This window comes from Thunnus thynnus, chromosome 1 (assembly GCF_963924715.1).
Source record: "Thunnus thynnus chromosome 1, fThuThy2.1, whole genome shotgun sequence".
NCBI classification, from domain to species: domain Eukaryota; kingdom Metazoa; phylum Chordata; class Actinopteri; order Scombriformes; family Scombridae; genus Thunnus; species Thunnus thynnus.
Window position 1 is genome coordinate 32,493,260 of NC_089517.1, and position 18,667 is coordinate 32,511,926.

Below are 18,667 nucleotides of genomic sequence, written 5' to 3' on the forward strand. Positions count from 1 at the left end.
AAGCCTTTTTTAAAAGACTCTAGGGTCTGTGCTGCCCTCAGATGGTTAAGAAGGCTGTGGTGCAGCAGAGCAGACCTCCCAGATCTTAACACATTCAGTATCCCTGAAATACTGCGTATACTTATTCATGTTTTTTGTTGAAAACATGTACTATACTCTTCTAATATTTTGTCCACCCCAAATTTATGTTCCTTAGTTTGTTTATGTCTCAGGCTGGTCATATTACGCAGCTCCAGAACCAACTTTCCAACTGTTTTATTCCAGCTTTTTCCGCACACGCTCAAAATATTCCTGTTCCTTATTTCAAGTGTAACATTTTATTTACAGTGCAAACATTTAGACGATTCTCTTTTATCCACAAAAAAGTTCATTGTCACACTAAACTTCAGAAAGATAGAAAACAAGCCACCCTGCTGAAGTTAACATTACACCTGATCATTCTTCAAAACCCCCCCAAAGTGCACCCCCTTGTACCCAACAGAGCTGCAAAACACAGGTCCTGAAAGTGGATAGTGTTGATCTTGTGACTTTTTAGTAAAAGGAACTAACATGTCACAGATTTCCTCATGTGCATCAGTGACATAAAACAGCTGGAGTTAACTAAAAATATGCTGACAATCAGTGTTGTGCACAGGCTGTCTGAAGAGCAGGAACAAACAAGTATCAGGGCACCTGGGGTGACTTATAGTTCAAATATGTCTCAATAGGCCCCTTTTAAACACAATGTATACTGGTAAATACAGGTTTGAAAAAGTACATTTCAGCACTCGGAAAAAAAAAACAAGTGCAAGGACAGTTACCCTACTTACATTACTAAGTTTAATTACTAATTACTTACTTTACTAATTACTTAGTTTTACTTAGTACTTGACTTCTTAGGTGTAGCCCTACTGGAGCTCATTACACAGAGACCTGTTGGTTTGTTCTAACTGCTTAATCAGTGACTAATTTAAACCTGAGGGACCTGAGGAATAAGATTATCAACTTGGTGAGTTTGAAAAGCTGCAGTGGGTACTGATGGCTGAGACTGAGAATCACCACTTAATGCACTTAGTGGTAACAAACTAATAGCACATACAACGGGCTATTATGTGTTTGTGTGTGCATGATAAAATATGGTAGTATGGACACATTTCAAACAGTTGTGTTCTCCATTAATTGTGACTTTAGGCCCTATAGCTGCCAACGAAAACTAACTTCATGCTGATATTAAGGAACAGCCCTTACTGCTGAATCATCATATTCAGAACAGCATTCAAAACCAATAAACTCTTTTCTCTGTCATGAAATTTGCTGTACAGCGATGTTGAACTCAAAGAGCTGGTCTACACTAAGCTGCCACTTTAATTTATTTCTTGCAGGACCTCAAAGTATCTCAGTAAGATGCTGTATTCGCTGCATTTAGACAAAATCTTGTCCTAGACCTCTGATATGAGTTTGATCAGTGGGCATTGAGTAAGCTGACTTTGTTCCTTCAAATGTAATCCTTTGCGGTTGTATCTTCAAGATTGAGGGAAAAAAATGAAGGAAAAATTACCACAAAAAATTTTATCAGGAAAATATAATGCTCGTAGTGTTGACAATTTGGTGACCTACTGTAGGATCTTGATGCTTTGTTGAACAGGCCTTAAGTGAAAAAAATGAAGAGATTCTAGTGGGATCCTAATGTGAAGTAAAAATAATACACATATAATAATGAAGTATGTCACATGACATTTAAATCCTGTTGGATTATTAAAGGAGACAGCAATATGAGCTGGAAAATGTTAACATGTTTTATTTATTGTCTACAGAACAGTAAAAAAATATAAAAAATATAATGTTAATGACAGCTAACACATAGAAACAGTACTGACAGTTACAACCACAGCAGTTATAAAGTAAGAGAGAGAAATCTGTATGTGAGTGTGTGTGCATTCAGGAGGGAACCCAGATGTTGCCGTGTGTGTCAGGGGCCTGGTTGTACGGGATGTTCCAGATCCAAGGCTGATCTGTCAACACAAAAAGAAGAGAGGTCAGTAAAATTAAGGTAAATACTTTGATTTACCTTTAGAGAGATGGACATGTCATTACATTAAATGACAGCATTTGTGAAAGAACACACCTCACATGCCTCTTTAGAGCATGCATAAAGGGGACCTACTACACTCATTTCAAGCCTATATTTTTATTCTGGGACTCCACTAGAGTAGTTTGCATGATTCACAATTCAAAAAACTCCTTATTTATCTTAACCTGGCCCTTTATGCAGCCCCTCAGTTCAGCCTCTGTCTCTAACAGGCAGTTTTTGCTCCTGTCTCTTATACACACACACACACACACACACACACACACACACACACACACACACACACATACACATATACATACATACATATATATATATATATATATATATATATATATATATATATATATGACTGAAAATAAAGAAAAGCATAATAGGTCCCCTTTAATATCGAAATGGTACCTCTTAGATCGCATCATTCATTATTAGAGTGCATTGATTATAAATTATGCCCAAATTTTCTGCTAAAAGTTTCAGAAAAAAATGTAATATATTACTAAGATATGGCTCAGTGACACTCAAACCCTCTATTTCTTGACTGGGGTATGGAACAAAAAAAGCACAACAGACAAAGAAGGTGGCCTTGACCTAAAGTCCTTCAGTATGGCTGCATTCTAGCGTCTCTGGAGAACTGCGGTGAAGTACTACAGGAAAACTACTAACCCATTCAACAACTTTTCTGTAATGTTCGTATTTCCATGATTATTCACATTGAACAAAATATAAAATATGGTGACAACTCAGCAGAGGCCCAGCAGGGCCACAGTGCCCCCTATATGTTAATTCCAAAACAGCACTTACTGATGCTGACAGTTTGGGGTACAGGTTTTGTTGATGTCCACCATGCATTAAGAAACTTTGTACAACCACTCTAAACTCATTGCATTGCTTATCTAACCATGATGAGCTTGTCAAAATGAACCAGGTTCCTTTGTGTTGTTACAGTCACTTACATGCCACTAGAGGTCACTGTGACAACACTTTAGGCTTTGCCTGCTGCACGGTAGGTTTAACTGAGGTTTAAAACAACAGAGTTCAGTATAACTCTGAAATCAGACATGAAAGACACACACATACTCCTGTACCTTTAGGAGAGTAGCGTGTAGGAGGTAGGTCAAAGGGCACAGGAAAACCAGAGGAGGACGAGGAGACAGGAAATGGATTTTTGTGAACAGGGAAGGTCTTCATGTTCTGTAATGAGACAATCATCACACTACATACACAAGCTCTGCAGAGTCATACACTTCAATAACATTTAGAAACCATTGAGAACAACCTCTGTTACTTAAAACACTTTATTTTCTGTACTGTCCTTCATATTTCTACACTTTATATGTTATAGTGACGAAAATGTAAAGAGGTGTAGATGGTTTTATTTATTATATTCTTTTCCTCTTTGCTGCAGAAGAAATGGGTATTGTGTGTCCATTGTGTGTGTGTGTTGTTCTTACAAAGGCGGAGGGCAGGTAGAGGACTCCAAGCTCATATGATCGAACCATCACCTGAGTGTTGTTCTTTTCTAGTGCACCCCATGCTGCTTTAGACAGGTTGGCACTAAAACACACACACACATACACAGAGAAGGTGTAATCTTGCAAAACATCAGCGTGGATAAAGAAAGGATCATTTTGGGATGAAAATGATCTGATCACTGTCAGTAGGGTGAAGTTTGACCTTGAAACATGACAAAACTTGTTTCTGGTTTTAGATGGTATCATTTCTCAAATCAGTTATCACAACAATTTCAGCTACAAGAGTGAGTGATAAAGTAAAAAAATAATGTCCAGTACTGTATAAATAGTATATAGAATGAAAATGTGCTACTTCTTACAAAAGAACAATGAACACATGTGAAGCACACACACCTTGTGACGAGGAACCAGGCAAGCTGAGTGAAATCTGGCGACACCCTCAGGTAGGTCTTGATGTGTGGCATCGCATGAGTCCTCCCTGTCATGTTAGCCTTCCAACGGCTACACACACACACACACACACACACACACACACACACACACACACACACACACACATAATGGTAGACTTGAAGATTAGAGGTTCAACAGAATCTATACTAAACTACAGTCATCCTGTTCATAGCCATCCAATATTAATGGTCTACCTGCAAGACACTGTAGTGTAAAATTAAATAATAACAAAAGTGTTGGTTAATCTGAAGGAGACATGATGAGTCAAAGAACTGTAGGATCAGTTAGCCTACTGGTAATAGTGTAAGTACCACTGTATCCTTACAGTAGGGCTGAATTTTGATTAATAGAAATGGACTTACTGGAAGTAGGAGTGGAGCCAGAGCTGTTTCTGAGCTGTCTGGATACTGTAGGGAAGAGATCCTCCCGCTGGAGGACAAAAGAAGATGTACAACACAACCAGAGACATCAATTTAAAGTCAGTCAGACACTTAAAGTAGATAATTATGAGGCTGATGGGTAAATGGATAAATAATAAAGAAAACAAGCTTCCAAAGTTTACCTGCATTTAATGATGGGGTGTTCCTATATGTAAGTTACCTACAGGACACATGACTTTTTAACGAATGAATGTTTCAAAATACTCACCAGGATAACCTTCCAAACTAGTCCTCACATCATCTACTGATGGATACAGCTGCAAAAGATCAACCAGTAGTTACTTGTTTTAGAAATTCAGAGCACTCTAATCTTAGTTTATACAGTACGTTATATTTACAATTAACCAGAAAGATAAGAGATCAGTCAGCAGAAACCATTTACACATTGATTTTAGGCAATCAAATGTCCAACAGTCAAAAGTGTAAAGATGTAACTTTAAAATGACCGCATTTACCGTTTAAGAATATTCAGTCATAGACAACAGTAGTAGCATTAGAAGTAGTGGAGAACTGTTTACATGGCCTTATTTTGTATGTCTCATCAAGGATCCATATAAAGTTTGTGTTTGTGGAACGTACTAAGTGAATAGGGGGGTCTGGGCGAAGAGAGGTTTTCCCCAGTGTAGTCAGGGTGCGCTGAAACTCCGCAGCCAACCATTTGGTCTTATCCAGTCCCATGGAGCCTATGCTGGAGAACTGGCCAACCACAGGCCATCGTTCCTCACCGGGAATAGGATCTGTGTGTTCATACAGCAGCTGGAAACAAAATAAGAGAAGGAGAAGAGACCCCAGTAAGAGAGTAACGTCATGAAATGTAATGACGCTTGCAGTTATCTAAAATTCATGCTAAATGAGAAAGAAGAACAGGAGATGAGGAGAGCAGGGGAAAACAGAGAGAACCTAACCTTCCTCAGCCTCAGGTGGCCCCAGCGCTCCATGTCTGCACCAACATACCTCCCTGGGGTTGAGCCGACCAAATACACCCTGAAGACAGAGGCTAATATTAGGGTAACTTGTGATCCATATTTTGCATTCACTAACAACTGCATTGTTGCAGGACCATCATATAGCAGCAGACTAATGTAAATATTACCTACTTATTTGCTACCATGTCATTATTATACCTCCTCATATTCCAACATTGCTACTTCCATCACAGAGGAGCAGAAGCCTGTATGTATCAAATATGCATGTGTGTGTAACTTTACGTGCCTTGTCTCTGACAGGTCGTGCTCTTTGATTCGTTGGATCCACTCTTCGAGCTCTGGTGCGCGGTACGACGCCAGGTATTCCAGCAGGTCTCTCTTAAAGAAGGTGGGCGACTCACCTGCGCTCGCACTGCTGCCCTTTGGTAACCGTGGAAACAGGGGGCTCATCCACATCCTGGAATGGGAAAAAAAACAGATTATCGTCCCCAGTCCTTACATCAGGTTACCATGCAACAAATATGTAAATACTGTTTCTCTCGAGTCAGACAATCTCTTCTTTTAATGTGGCTCATATTCAGCATGTTGGAGTTGTAAAACACTTCCTTGGTTATATGAAAGTTGTTTTTTAAAAAAAAAAAAAAAAAAGGTCAGAAAGACAGATTTACCCTTGTGTTTTCTGGTACCAGTCAGCTCTGATGAGGTTGGAGGTGAGAATGATGACTCTGAAGCCTTCCTCATACCACAGCAACATCATCTTCCTGTACAAAGACACAGGACAAATATCTGCGGTATATAACAGTAGGCGATGGTTCATTACAAGACTGTTAATATCTACTATGTACACTGGGGCTTTAAAACAATCATGAGTAATTGCACATTCTGCAATTAACCACACCACCGTATCTGCCAGTCAGTAAAAGTTGCTATAGAGTGCAAACAGTGAAATAATACACACACACACTGTGACTCGTTAATGACATTAACAATGGCTCAGTTCAATTAAGTGTCCCAGTAAGCAACGACAGTAACAGGAGCATTCAGTGAACTGGAACTGGCTCACCCACATGTAAACAAACGATACAACAATAGACACTAGAATAATATTAGGGATATAATTATTATAATTATATATAATATTAAGGACAGATAATTGCTAACACACCCTCCCCTTGAATGAAGGATTTTAGACAAGAGTCCCACAGACAATTTCTGACTGAACTCCACTAGTGTCAAGCCCAATAAGTTTCAGCTAGAGATACCATCAGGAAAGCAATAACATCAGGCAGGAAGAGAAACGCTTACGTGTGGTGAGTTCCAAAAGCAATATCCAGCTTGGCCTGTAAGAGAAAATCAAACTCCTTAGTCCCATAAAAGGGTGATCCAGCATGAATAAACTTTAAAATAATTTACATGTTTGAATGCTTTTTTTATATGTTTTTAATGTGTTATAATAAAAACACATGTTTCCCTGTGGTGGTGAGTTTGTACCTGGCAGAATCGAATATGAGGGTAGGGCTGAGCCTGCTGGACCAGCCGGGCCTTGGCCTCCCTCTTATCCCCATGGACAATCAGAACTGGACGATCCCTGAAAACACAACACAGAGACAAAGGGTCAGATGGGGCATGTTTCGCCTGATAATCACCTTCCTCAACTTGTATTATATGTCTATGAATTATAGTTTCCCTTGTAACTGAATATGTGTAGTGTGTCATCTTGCTTTAACATCTGCTATAAGTATAAAAGCATCTGGTTGTTGTGGTTTGCAATGGGGATTTTTAGTGTCCCATTATTGATGAAAATGTACTTTGCAGAGCCTTTTCACCCTGAGAATAAGATCTAAGGAAACATGACTAAATGTTGGGAATAAAAATTACAAAAACAGAGCAGGCTTAGATACACTATTGTGATAACACCCTTGAAAAAATCATGTTGGCCAAACCCTTTAACCTAGCCATATACACAATCTCCAAAATGTTGAACATATTCATTTTTTAACTAACTAATGTACAGCTAGCTGCAGGATTATTTACTTCATTAAATTATGTTTTAATAAGAGAGCTTGTCAAAGATGTTTCTCCATTTTTAGTACATTTGTGGTACGCATGAAATAATACACTAGAGGGCGCTGTTTACTTAAATTACATAAAATTTCAAATTGCCTTTTGTGGAATTATGGATATCAGCAGCATCCTGGAAATCAGCATAATGAAGGTATGTTTGTGATAATGTGATTGTAGCAATGACGAGGCGAGCCTTACCTAAACTCTGATGGGTACTGCTGAACCATCCAGGCAATATCAAAGCAGTAGTTAAACTATGAAGGAATAGAGCATATTAATGGCAGACCAGAGTACACTGATAAAATATATGTTAAAAAAAAAAAAAAAAGTACATAAAATTGTTTCTACAGCTTTTTATAGCACAGGTGCACTGCCTTTCCTGAAACAAACACAATCTCTGCTAACATCATAAAAAACTAATATGAAACATGAACCTTCAAGTAAAAAGAGCAGAAGCTATATTTAGGCTGTGTTCAACCAACTACGTTGCTTAGAAGACAGGATGCATCAGGATCTGGGTGTCTTGCCACCTCAGCTAAACAGTTTCCTGGGAGAAACCCTGCAGTTTACGTGATTGCTCACCTGAACGGATTCTTTCAAGGTCCCAAATAATGGGGACAGGATATCTAGATGAAAAAAAAACAAATAAAATATTATTGGATAGAACTGTGTAAATGACTGGTGACAAGAGAGGATTCATCTTTTTGGCAGTGGTGTTAGACCAATCAGCAGCCAGGGTCAGAAACAAAGGAGCTGTGGTCACTGGGGGATTAAAACTAGGAGCTTCATTTTACTGGAGGGTCTCTAATGAAATCACTCTGATGCCCTTTGATAAAAATGAACTAAAAGCAACCAAAGTATTAATAGAAGGCAGAAATCTTTGCCAGTGCATTGTCTTTTTGTTCCTCAAATGTCAAACCAAACTTTCTGCACTTTCTGTAATTAAACTGAACTCATCTCACCTCTGATGTGCAGAGCTCCATTGTTGTACTTCCTGTCCAGGCCGGTGACCTTGTTGAGGTAAAACCTGTACGTGTCATTCAGACAAGGAACACTGGATTCAAAGAAGTCCTCTGGCTCATCGATATAGTAGAGCCGGCCATGGGGGCTGGGAGGGCGCTCATTCTCCACCTTCGGTTTCTTAGTTTTGGGGGCCAGAGGCTGCCTCTTTGGTAAGTTACTGACACTCTTCCCCTTTGCTGCACCACCATCATCATCATCATCACTATCTGAGAGGGCCCAGCCTGATCCGTCTGACACCTCTTTCTTCCGCTTTCCAGCCAATGAAGGACTGGACTCATACTTTACTGGATTTAACTGGTTTATTGCAGCCAGCTGTCTGGCCTCAGAGCCAATGAGAAGCGAGGATACAGGAGTTTTAGCTGGTTCCGGTTTCACCTCCACAGTGGCTGTTGCTGGTTCCAGTTTGGAGGCAGGGGGAGAATGAGACCGGTGGGAGCTGTGATTGGATTCAGCCAGTCGGTGAGACTTTGATGCTGTGGTCCCAGAGGGAGGAAGAACGTCATCATCATCATCACTGCTGGAGATGGTCCACTTGCCGTGGTGACTGCCCTGAGACATGCCTGACCAGAGAAACAGGAGGATGGCAACCAGTCACACAAGATACCAGCCTGAAGTGACAGACATGTAAAAGGCCAAGCACACACTGATAGGACTGATTCTACCTGCTTCAGTATGTCAAACATACTGTACACATTTATATCTTTGAACTTACAAGACAAATAAGCTTTGAGCCAGGTTATTCAGCCGATCTGATGGTGATCTGTGATTGTTTATATCTATGGATCTAAATCAGATTTAATTCTGGGTGCTAGAGACGTTTGTGGCTGGAGAACTCAAACTGAAGAGAGAGATATTCTGTATTTAGGCATGTCTGACTAAAATGAACGAATCAAAATAACATCGGAGACGATGCATCAAGTTTGTTTGTTTTTAATTGGGGGTGTTAAACAGCCTAGTGCAGATGTCGAAATATGAAACGTGTGAAGATCCATAAACAAAGCCTACATGCAGATGTGCAAAAATAGCAGGAAACCATGCTTAGTAGAAAAACATTGATTTAAAAATGGTCAAAATTTGAAACTATATAGCAACAAATGCACATTTTGGATGGAAAAGATATAAGTTCTGCAATGAGTAAATAACAAATGATTGAATTTGAAACTGATTTAATTTAAAGCCAAAATGATCCGGAGGTCGAGCCTGATATTTGCTTTACCAAGTCAGAGAGGAGAGCAGCAGCAGAGTGGTGTTGTGAACGTAGAGGCTTTTATCTATTGTTGTTGATCCGACGCTGAGCAAACTTTATACAACACTCGCACGAAACCATGGATGAAACCAACCAAAATGCAGGACGTGCTCATGGTTTATACGTCCGGGTCGAAACTCCCTGTTTACTTGTAGTTCCACCGCGTTGGCGCTACATCAGGCGCTGCTCGTATCGGTGATAGATGTATGAAGAGAGTAAAATACATCCTAAAAATATGATTTAAAATATATTTTAGAAAATGTGATACATCTTTTAAGCCTCGAATGCAACAATAAATGAAATTGGCATGGCCAATAATATTGGTACCCTTAACTTAATATTTTGTAGCATAGCCTTTGATGGCAATAACTGCAGTCAATCACTTTCTGTAACTCTGAATAAGGTTTCTACACTTCTCCACTGGTAGTTCGGCCCACTCTTCTTGAGTAAACTGCTGCAGTTCTCTCAGGTTTGATGGCTGCCGTCTGCCAACTCCAAGTTTCAGCTCTTTCCACAGATGTTCAATGGGATTCAGATCAGGACTCATAACAGACCACTTCAAAACGGTCCGATATTTTCTTCTCATCCACTCTTGGGTGCTTTTTGATGTATGTATGGAGTCATAAACCTGCTGGAAGACCCATGACCTGCAACTAAGATACAGCTCTCTGGCACTGGGTTGTACCTTTCGCTCCAAAATGTCTTGATAGACTTCTGATTTCATTGTGTCCTGCACAGATTCAAGGCCCCCAATACCTGAGGCAGAAAAGCAACCCCAAAACATTTCTGAGCCTCCTCAATGTTTCACAGTAGTCATGTTGTTCTTTTCTTTGAAGGCTTCATTTTTTCTTCTGTAAACATCTGGGTTGGTGTGATTTACCAAAAAGCTCTAATTTTGTTTCATCTGTCCAAAGCACATTCTCCCAGAGGAACTGTGTGCATTTTGACAAAGTCCAGTCTGGCTTTTATGTGTCTCCTTCTTAGAAGTGGGGTCTTCCTTGGTCTTCTACCATGGAGCCCATTTTCATTCAGACAGTGACAGATGGTGCGACTTGAAACTATTGTACCTTGAATTTGAAGATCAGCTTGGATCTGTATTGAAGTTTTCCTTGGTTCTTTCTCAACCAATCAAGTAATCCTTCTGTTCAAATCTCAAGCCAATTTTCCTCTTGCGACCACATCCAGAGATGTTGGCTACAGTTCTATGGGCCTTAAACTTCTTAATAATATTGGCAACAGTGGTCAAAGGAACATCAAGCTCGTTGGAAATGGTCTTGTAACCTTTATGTTGACAATGCTTGGCTATTACCTTTAATCTAATGTCTTCAGACCACTCTCTAGTTTTCCTTCTGTTTTCCATGTTCAATGTGATGCACAAAGTGGCAAAAAACAGCAGAATGAGTAATTTTCTCCTTTTAAACTGGCTGCATAAGTGATTATAAGATTGAAAACATTTGTGATACTAATTAAAACACAATAGTCTGCTTACAGTATCACTTCAAATCAATTATTTCTTACAACTTCTAAAGGGTACCACTAATTTTGTCCAGGCTATTTTAGACTGTCTTTGTAAAATAAGCATGAATAGACATGCATTGATAATAAAATATCTTCTAATTTCAGCAGTGTTCAGGGAGAATGGTGCATTATTTTAATGAAATGCAAGGGTACCAATAATTTTGGCCACATCTGTATGTGCACTGGAGGCAGTTTGTGTTAGTTGCATATTGGACCGTGGCTGGCTCCAAACTAGTTGTGATGTCATAAATCATGTTCATAGGCCCGCTCCTTAAATTTAGATTTTCTGCGGGCAAAGAGAAACTTTTTCCTCCTTCAGCCATGGATGTATAAAGAGAACTCTCTCTCTAAATCCATGCCTTCAGCAGATTAAAGTGAAAACATCCTTCTAGTGTCAAACTCTGCACAGTGAAGCACAAACATCCAAGTGAATAAACAAGAAGAAAAACACATTTTTAAGTATGATATGAAGTAACAGCAGGCTGATATTACTACAACACTCAAGTTGAGCATTCCTTTTCTAATTATTCATTTTTAATTATTTTAAGTATTCTGTAAAAGTTTATTGTGCTATCATATTCTACTATAATGATTTTTTAATGGAGAAAATAGACTCAATAAGTTTTTTTTTAATATTGTATATTTGACAAGCTTCACAATCCTATTGTTATGATATTAATATCTTCACATAGTATTTACATAATTTCTTTATAGATGTAACTTACTGGTAATTATTTCTGCTGATTAATTTACAGTTAAGTAAAACGAAACCAAAAGCACTGGGAAAATGAATATTAATACACACACACACACACATTGTTTCATTTACATGTTTTGTTTAGCAACCAGCAGATCCTCTCAAAACGAGATTTTCTTTAACTTAAATAACACTACATACAAAACACATGACATATCTCCGGTTACAACTCGAGAGAAAAAATAGTAATGAAATGAAATGAAAAGAAATATACTAAAACATTATGTGCATAGCAACCAGAGGCTCCTCCTCCATGATTCCAGAACGGTGACGTCATCAGCAGTACAGTATATAAGTACAGCCCGCGTTAACTGTCATTTGCAACGAGACGTCGGAAAGGTAAGGCCATACTGTTACAACCCATAGGTAAGTAAGCTAAGGTAAGCTAAGCTAAGCTAAGCTAGGCTAATTAGTACTAGCATTACTTATTAACTAATTATGCTGATTAGCCTAGCATTAGCGTCTTTGCTAAATACTTTTGTTGGGGAAATATATTGTGTCGAGGAAAGAAGAAACGAATTTTACTGTGTTATTCTGTAAAAAAAAAATTAATTGCTGGTATTTAGTAGTAAGGCATTAATGTTATTGAGTAACATGTTATAGTATCACAAATGACTGATTATTTCTTCAGTAACGAGTAATGTAACTAATTACAATTTGAAATTCTTTCAGTATTTAACCTACAATAACGCCTTCTCCTACCAGGAGTAATTGTGAATGTTGATTTTAATGTTTTCCTTGTGTTCAGTGGAGGGCTAGCTAACGTTAGCTGTTAGCTTAGCGCAGGTGCTCCAGTTGAAGTTCAGTTAGATGTCTAGCGTCCAGCAAACAAGGAGGAATACCTCTTCCTATACTATTCAATTGTTTTATTTGCGATTTCTGTTTTCGTATTTGGCCCGTGAAGCTTATAAAGTATTTATTCAGGGGTCACCTGGGTTTTTTCCGGAGGTGGAAGGGTGTGAACCATGGTGTGAAGCCCGCGGCTTCACTGTGAGAATGCTGCTGTGTGCAGTCCTCTTGACTAAAGCTAACGTTAGCTGGGGATGGTAAGTAAATAACTACAAACCTCAGACTGGCTGTAGTTCAACAAAATCTCATTTTTTTATTTAATTTCTACACGTTTTAAATACAGAAAATGCTACTTGTCGGTGTGGCGGGAGGCTTTGGAGTTGTTAGATATTTTTGACAGAGCTGCAATGAATAAATAACAATAATGAGTTCAAACTAATTATTTTTACTGTTGACAAATGAGTGGATTTATGTAATTACTTTGTCAATAAGTGATAAGTTATGGATACTTTTCTGAGTAATTTGCCAAAAATGTGCATCTTTTGTTGTACATAGGGAATGCAAGTTCACTTTGTCGTGTATTACGTGTAAAATAGACTGCGCATCTAGTTCTTCCTTTGTGATAAGTGACACACTTATCACTTTCTTTGCATAGTTGTGATGTGAATAAAAGAGCAACTATATCCAAAAACGTTTTTTTTAATGCTCAACTTCTATTCATTGCTGAACAGTTGAACTCATATGTGTTGGTGTTACCATAATAGATGTGGCTCACTGTTTGACCCAGTGTAAGACGGGCAGCAGGAATTAGTTTTAATATACAGATATTGAGCAGGACTGTCACTATATACTCACTCTTCGTTTGCATGTTTAAATATGCTGAAAAGCAGCGTCCTGGCAGGAATAGAGGGTTAAATGATGATGATAGGCCAGCTGTTACGTGTAAGGTGGTGGGTGTTTTGTGTGAGGGGTCAGACCCCCACAGCTGGCCAGTCTGTTGGTACACATCTTTAAGGAGTCTCTGAATGAAAGTGATCACAAAATAAAAACTGTACATGGTAGGAATATCAAAACGTGACATTTAGTTTAAAATTCATATTGCAATTACATTAAAATATTTTATTATTTCTTTATCTTTCAGAATACTACAGAGAGTGGTAGAGCAAGAAGAACTCAAGTGGATGGACAGAGGAAGAGAGAAGGAGATGAGACAAAGGCTGAGGAAGGTTGAAAAAGGATAACTGCAAAGGATGGCGGGAGAGAGATACGAGCAGGAGAAGAAAGAAAGACAAGAGAGGATGGAGAAGAGGAGGAAGAGGGCAAAGGCAGAGAGAGAAGAAGGAGAGAGACAAGCAAGGAAGGAAACAGAAGGACAGGAGAAGATGGGCAGAGACAGACCAGAACTTGAACAGCAGGACAGGATTGAAAGGAGGAAAAGGAGGAAGGAGGAAAGAGAAAGACGGGAGAGAGAGGAGAAAGAGAGACAGGAGAAGGAGGAAACTGAAAGACAGGAGTGGATTGAAAGTAGGAAAAGAAGGAAGGAGGCGAGAGAAAGACAGGAGAGAGAAAGACAGGAGCAGGAAGAGAGAGAGAGACAAGAGAGGGAGGAAACCGAAAGACAGAGGATGGAGAAGAGAAGAAGGATGGAGGAGGAAAGAGAAATACAGGCACGAGAGGAGGAGAGAGAAAGTGAGAAAAGGGAGAGGGAGAAGAAGGAAAGACAGGAGAGGGAGGAGAAAGAGAAGCGGAAGATGGAAGAGAAGGCAGAAAGCAAAGACTCAGCTCCAAAAAAGGACCTCCTGGCAAAGCTGAAAATGCGGTTCCTCCAACACCAGAAGGAGCAAGTCAGCAAAGCCATCAGCAGGACCTACCAGAAGGAGGCTGCTGCTGATGTTGGAGGTAAGAAACTTTCATACTTTAACAAAACATTTCATACATGTTGTGTAGTTACATGCTTATTGTAATGTTTTTATTAAGTTGTCAGAGATGTTTCTTTATTATTATTCTGTGTTCTGTAACAACCTGTTCAAAGAGTTCAAGATTCACATGTTTTACTCAAAGATCAACTCTGATATTTTCTGTCTTTCAGGTGACAATCCTGAAATGGAGATGAGACAATGGAGGCAACAAGCTAAGAGGAGGAAGCTGCTGCAGAAAGAACAAAAGATTGATGAGAGAATCAGAAAGAAGATGGAGAAGGAGGAGAGAGAAAGACAGAGGAGGCAGAAGGAGAAACAGGGTCAGGAGTGTGATGCAGAGGAGCAGAACAGAGAGAGTGAGGAACATAAAGGAGAGGAGGTGGTGGAGGTCAGAGGAAGTGAAGAAAGTGATGAAGAGGAGGTGGTAGAGTACAGAGACAGTGAGGAAAGCGATGAGGAGGTGGTGGAGTACAGAGGAAGTGAGGAAAGTGATGAGGAGGAGGTGGAGGAAAGAGACAGTGAGGAAAGTGATGAAGAGGAGGAGGTGGACAACAAAGACGATGAAGGAGAGGAGGAGGGGGCAGAAAGCAAAGACTCAGTTCCAAAGAAGGGCCTCCTGGCAAAGCTGAAAATGTGGTTCCTCCAACACCAGAAGGAGCAACTCAGCAAAGCCATCAGCAGGACCTACAAGAAAGAGGCTGCTGCTGATGTTGGAGGTAAGAAAGTCAATTTTCATACTTTAACAAAACATTTCATACATGTTGTGTAGTTACATGCTTATTGTAATGTTTTTATTAAGATGTCAGAGATGTTTCTTTATTATTATTCTGTGTTCTGTAACAACCTGTTCAAAGAGTTCAAGATTCACATGTTTTACTCAAAGATCAACTCTGATATTTTCTGTCTTTCAGGTGACAATCCTGAAATGGAGATGAGACAATGGAGGCAACAAGCTAAGAGGAGGAAGCTGCTGCAGAAAGAACAAAAGATTGATGAGAGAATCAGAAAGAAGATGGAGAAGAAGAGAAAAAAGAAAAATGAAGAGGAAGGAGACAAAAGGGAACCTGGTCTGTTTTTCAAAGCCGTTACTGCGTTCGCTAGCGGGTATGGTGACTTGAACATGGTTGTTCTGTAAAGCGCAAATTATACTTGCAATTTACATCTCTATGTGGTTTGTATAGAGATGTAAATGCAAGTATAATTTGTGCTTTCATGTAAAATTAAAAAAAATAAAAAAAGAGGAGAAAAGTAGAATAAGTAGTAATACTTCAAATGGTTACTGTAATACAAAATTAAGTAATTTGTCCTCCAATGAGAGGGGTGGACGAGAGTTTAAATTTAAAAAGAGAAATGACAAGCATGTAAAATAACTAGGTAAAACACACTTAAACTAACAACCTTGAATTTAATAAATGATTTAGAAAATAAATAGTTTAAAATTCAGATTAGAGTAGAAAGAGGAGAGTTAGAGGAGAAAAGTAGAATATTTCAAATGATCATTGTAATAGAGGATAAGTCCCTTGAAATGCACCATCTCGTTTTCAAGGGGGTTTTCAAAATTAATTAACATAATTACATCTAATATATATTATAGTATAGAAAATAATATAATATAAACTGATATAATCTAATCTTATAACATCAAATAAATTATTTAGAAAATAATTATAAATAATTTCAACATCAGATTTGAGTAGTTAGAGGTTCAAATTATCATTGTTATACAGAATCAAGTAATTTGTCCTCCAATGAGGGGGGTGGAGGTGGGTTAAATTTGAATAAAGAGAGAAATGACAAGCATGTAAAATAACTAGTTAAAAAACACTTAAACTAAAAAAAAACTAAAAAAAACCCTGTAAATCTGATAAATGATTTAGAAAATAAAATAATTTCACATTCAGACAAGAGAAGTTAGAGGAGAAAAGTAGTAATACTTCAAATAATACAGAATAAAGTCATTTGTCCTCCGATGAGCGGGGTGGAGGTGGGTTTAAATTTATTAATATAATTCAATCTAATTAAGTAATGTTACACGAGAGGGTGTGCTTTACCGTCATTGTTGGCACGACAGTGATGCGGTCAGGAACGAGGCGCTTCCGTAAGCATCACTGAAGCATCACCTAACTTTTCTCCTCTCTTTGGATGAAGGTAAAAAGCTTTAGCCTCTTTAGGAATTTTAGATAAGTACTTTTCAAATGATGAAACTGGGCAAAGTTCATTTCCCGGGTCTTCAAACAGCCCCTCTTCTGCTTTGGCGATCCCTTTCATGATGGTTTTTGTGTTTTTTTTGTTTCCTCGTTGAAGGTTAGTGTCACATATTTGGTAGAAATACAGAATCATTAGGCAAGTTTGACCATGTTTCTGCAGAACATCTATTATTATTATTTTGTTATTATGCTATTATGCAAGACTTTACAAGTCTTTCAGCCTCTTTGATGTTGCGCTTTGATTAACTCACCTGTTGAATCTCGTTTTATTATGATAGATTGTGGTACAAGTTTCCTCAGACCCTCCTTTCCTCTCCTCCCAAAATGTAGCTGGATGTCGAACCACACTTTATTCACCAGGCCCCGTGGTGTGTTTGGGTTCATTGTCTCTGAGTTCTTCAGTATTGTCAGGACCTTTTCAGAGATTGCTGGATGATGTTCAATTTTTTTCCTGGCTTGCACTCCTGAGAAACTTTATGAGTCCACTAAAGACATTATTTGACGTAGTAAACTTATTGTCTTGCATGATACACTGTGCCCGACTAAGAGGAGGGTTTTTCATAAAGCAATTAATGCCAGCTCTCAACCCGACGTAGCTACTGATGGAGTAGTACTGACCCTGGTTATTTCTAATTGAACCATAAAATTTGTGGAGAATCCTACTGAGATCTTCTTTTGTAATAGATGCAAAATCCACAGCTTGCTTAGTGTTTTCCAGATAGTCCAGGAAACATTTGACAGCCCAAGAAGTTGACCGGGACGTACTGGCTTCATTCCTCGACTTCTCCAATTGACTGAGGTCTTCATTTGACAATGCCACATATCTCTCCTTTTTTCATTTTGTTTTCTTCTCATCCTCTTCCAGCCATTCTTCAAAATTAACCACAAAACGATCCATGTTGTATCAATGTTGGAAGCACCTGTTTTTTTAGCTCCAGCTTTGGCAGTTACAATTTTACAGCAGTTACAATGTTGCCGCAGTTACAATGTTACCAGGATGCGTCACAGTGTGGTGTGGCATCAAAAAAAGAGAGAGAGAAATGACAAGCATGTAAAATAACTAGTTAAAACACATGTAAACTAAAAAAATAAAAATAAATCTAATAAATGATTTAGAAAATAAATGATTTCACGTTCAGATTTGAGTAGTTAGAGGAGAAAAGTAGAATATGATAAAAAATAATTCAGAGTAAAGTTATTTGTCCTCCCATGAGGGGGTGATGATGAGTAAAATATTATTTTTAAAGGAATGAAAAGAATAGTAGTGTGTGTTTTCCAACACAATCAAATCAAATGTACCACAACGATTCAAATCTTATTTAAGCTGATTTGATTTATTCCAAAATATTCTAATAGTCTTATTTCACACTCATGTTTTACACAGATATAAAAGATGTATGTAACACTTTCTTTGTGTTGTGAACTGGACAATTCAATCTATAAAGTTGAACTAAGATTTTAAAAAATTGCTAAAAATGAACAAATGTCATTGTTGTTTGTTTTGACTTGTGTACTTGTTTGGCTCACTGAGACTCTCCAATGGAACAAAGTGTTTTTCTTGTTATAAATTGTGAGCTGGGTTTGTTGTCTATGTGCTGTTTTTAACAGGTTCTTTGAATACAAAGTCACATCATACAGTTACACAGCATCATTTAAAGCAGCACAAGTTTTACCAGAGTTAAGATGATCCATGATCCAAAGCTCTGAAATTGGGAACATTTTTGTTGTTCTAGATGATTGATATGATATTTTCTGTTTTCATTCTGTTGTTAGTAAACAAAAACA

At 38.4% G+C, this 18,667-nt stretch overlaps 2 protein-coding genes across 4 annotated transcripts; one reads left to right on the plus strand and one right to left on the minus strand.

The window, feature by feature from the left end:
* Positions 1-1,752: 1,752 nt before the first annotated feature.
* On the minus strand, positions 1,753-9,822 carry tdp1 (tyrosyl-DNA phosphodiesterase 1). The gene is made up of 16 exons (XM_067595936.1): positions 9,663-9,822; positions 8,386-9,006; positions 8,006-8,049; positions 7,622-7,677; positions 6,851-6,947; positions 6,665-6,699; positions 6,028-6,120; positions 5,646-5,816; positions 5,339-5,417; positions 5,013-5,189; positions 4,642-4,690; positions 4,356-4,422; positions 3,934-4,041; positions 3,520-3,622; positions 3,154-3,259; positions 1,753-1,991 (listed from the first exon to the last, which is right to left on the minus strand). Exons 2-16 carry the CDS (start codon positions 9,002-9,004, stop codon positions 1,918-1,920), a joined length of 1,878 nt encoding a protein of 625 aa, XP_067452037.1. The 5' UTR covers positions 9,005-9,006; positions 9,663-9,822; the 3' UTR covers positions 1,753-1,917.
* A 2,414-nt stretch (positions 9,823-12,236) lies between these two features.
* LOC137186961 (trichohyalin-like) lies at positions 12,237-18,462 on the plus strand. 3 transcript variants are annotated; one of them, XM_067595940.1, is made up of 4 exons: positions 12,237-12,333; positions 13,898-14,655; positions 14,846-15,391; positions 15,587-18,462. In XM_067595940.1, the coding sequence occupies exons 2-4, from the start codon at positions 14,007-14,009 to the stop codon at positions 15,808-15,810; spliced, it is 1,419 nt and encodes a 472-aa protein (XP_067452041.1). In that variant the 5' UTR covers positions 12,237-12,333; positions 13,898-14,006; the 3' UTR covers positions 15,811-18,462. The 3 variants fall into 3 exon arrangements, with proteins under 3 accessions (XP_067452041.1, XP_067452040.1, XP_067452042.1); XM_067595939.1 differs by having other exon boundaries at positions 12,260-12,347; XM_067595941.1 differs by lacking the exon at positions 12,237-12,333 and adding an exon at positions 12,371-13,013.
* The last annotated feature ends 205 nt before the right edge of the window (positions 18,463-18,667 follow it).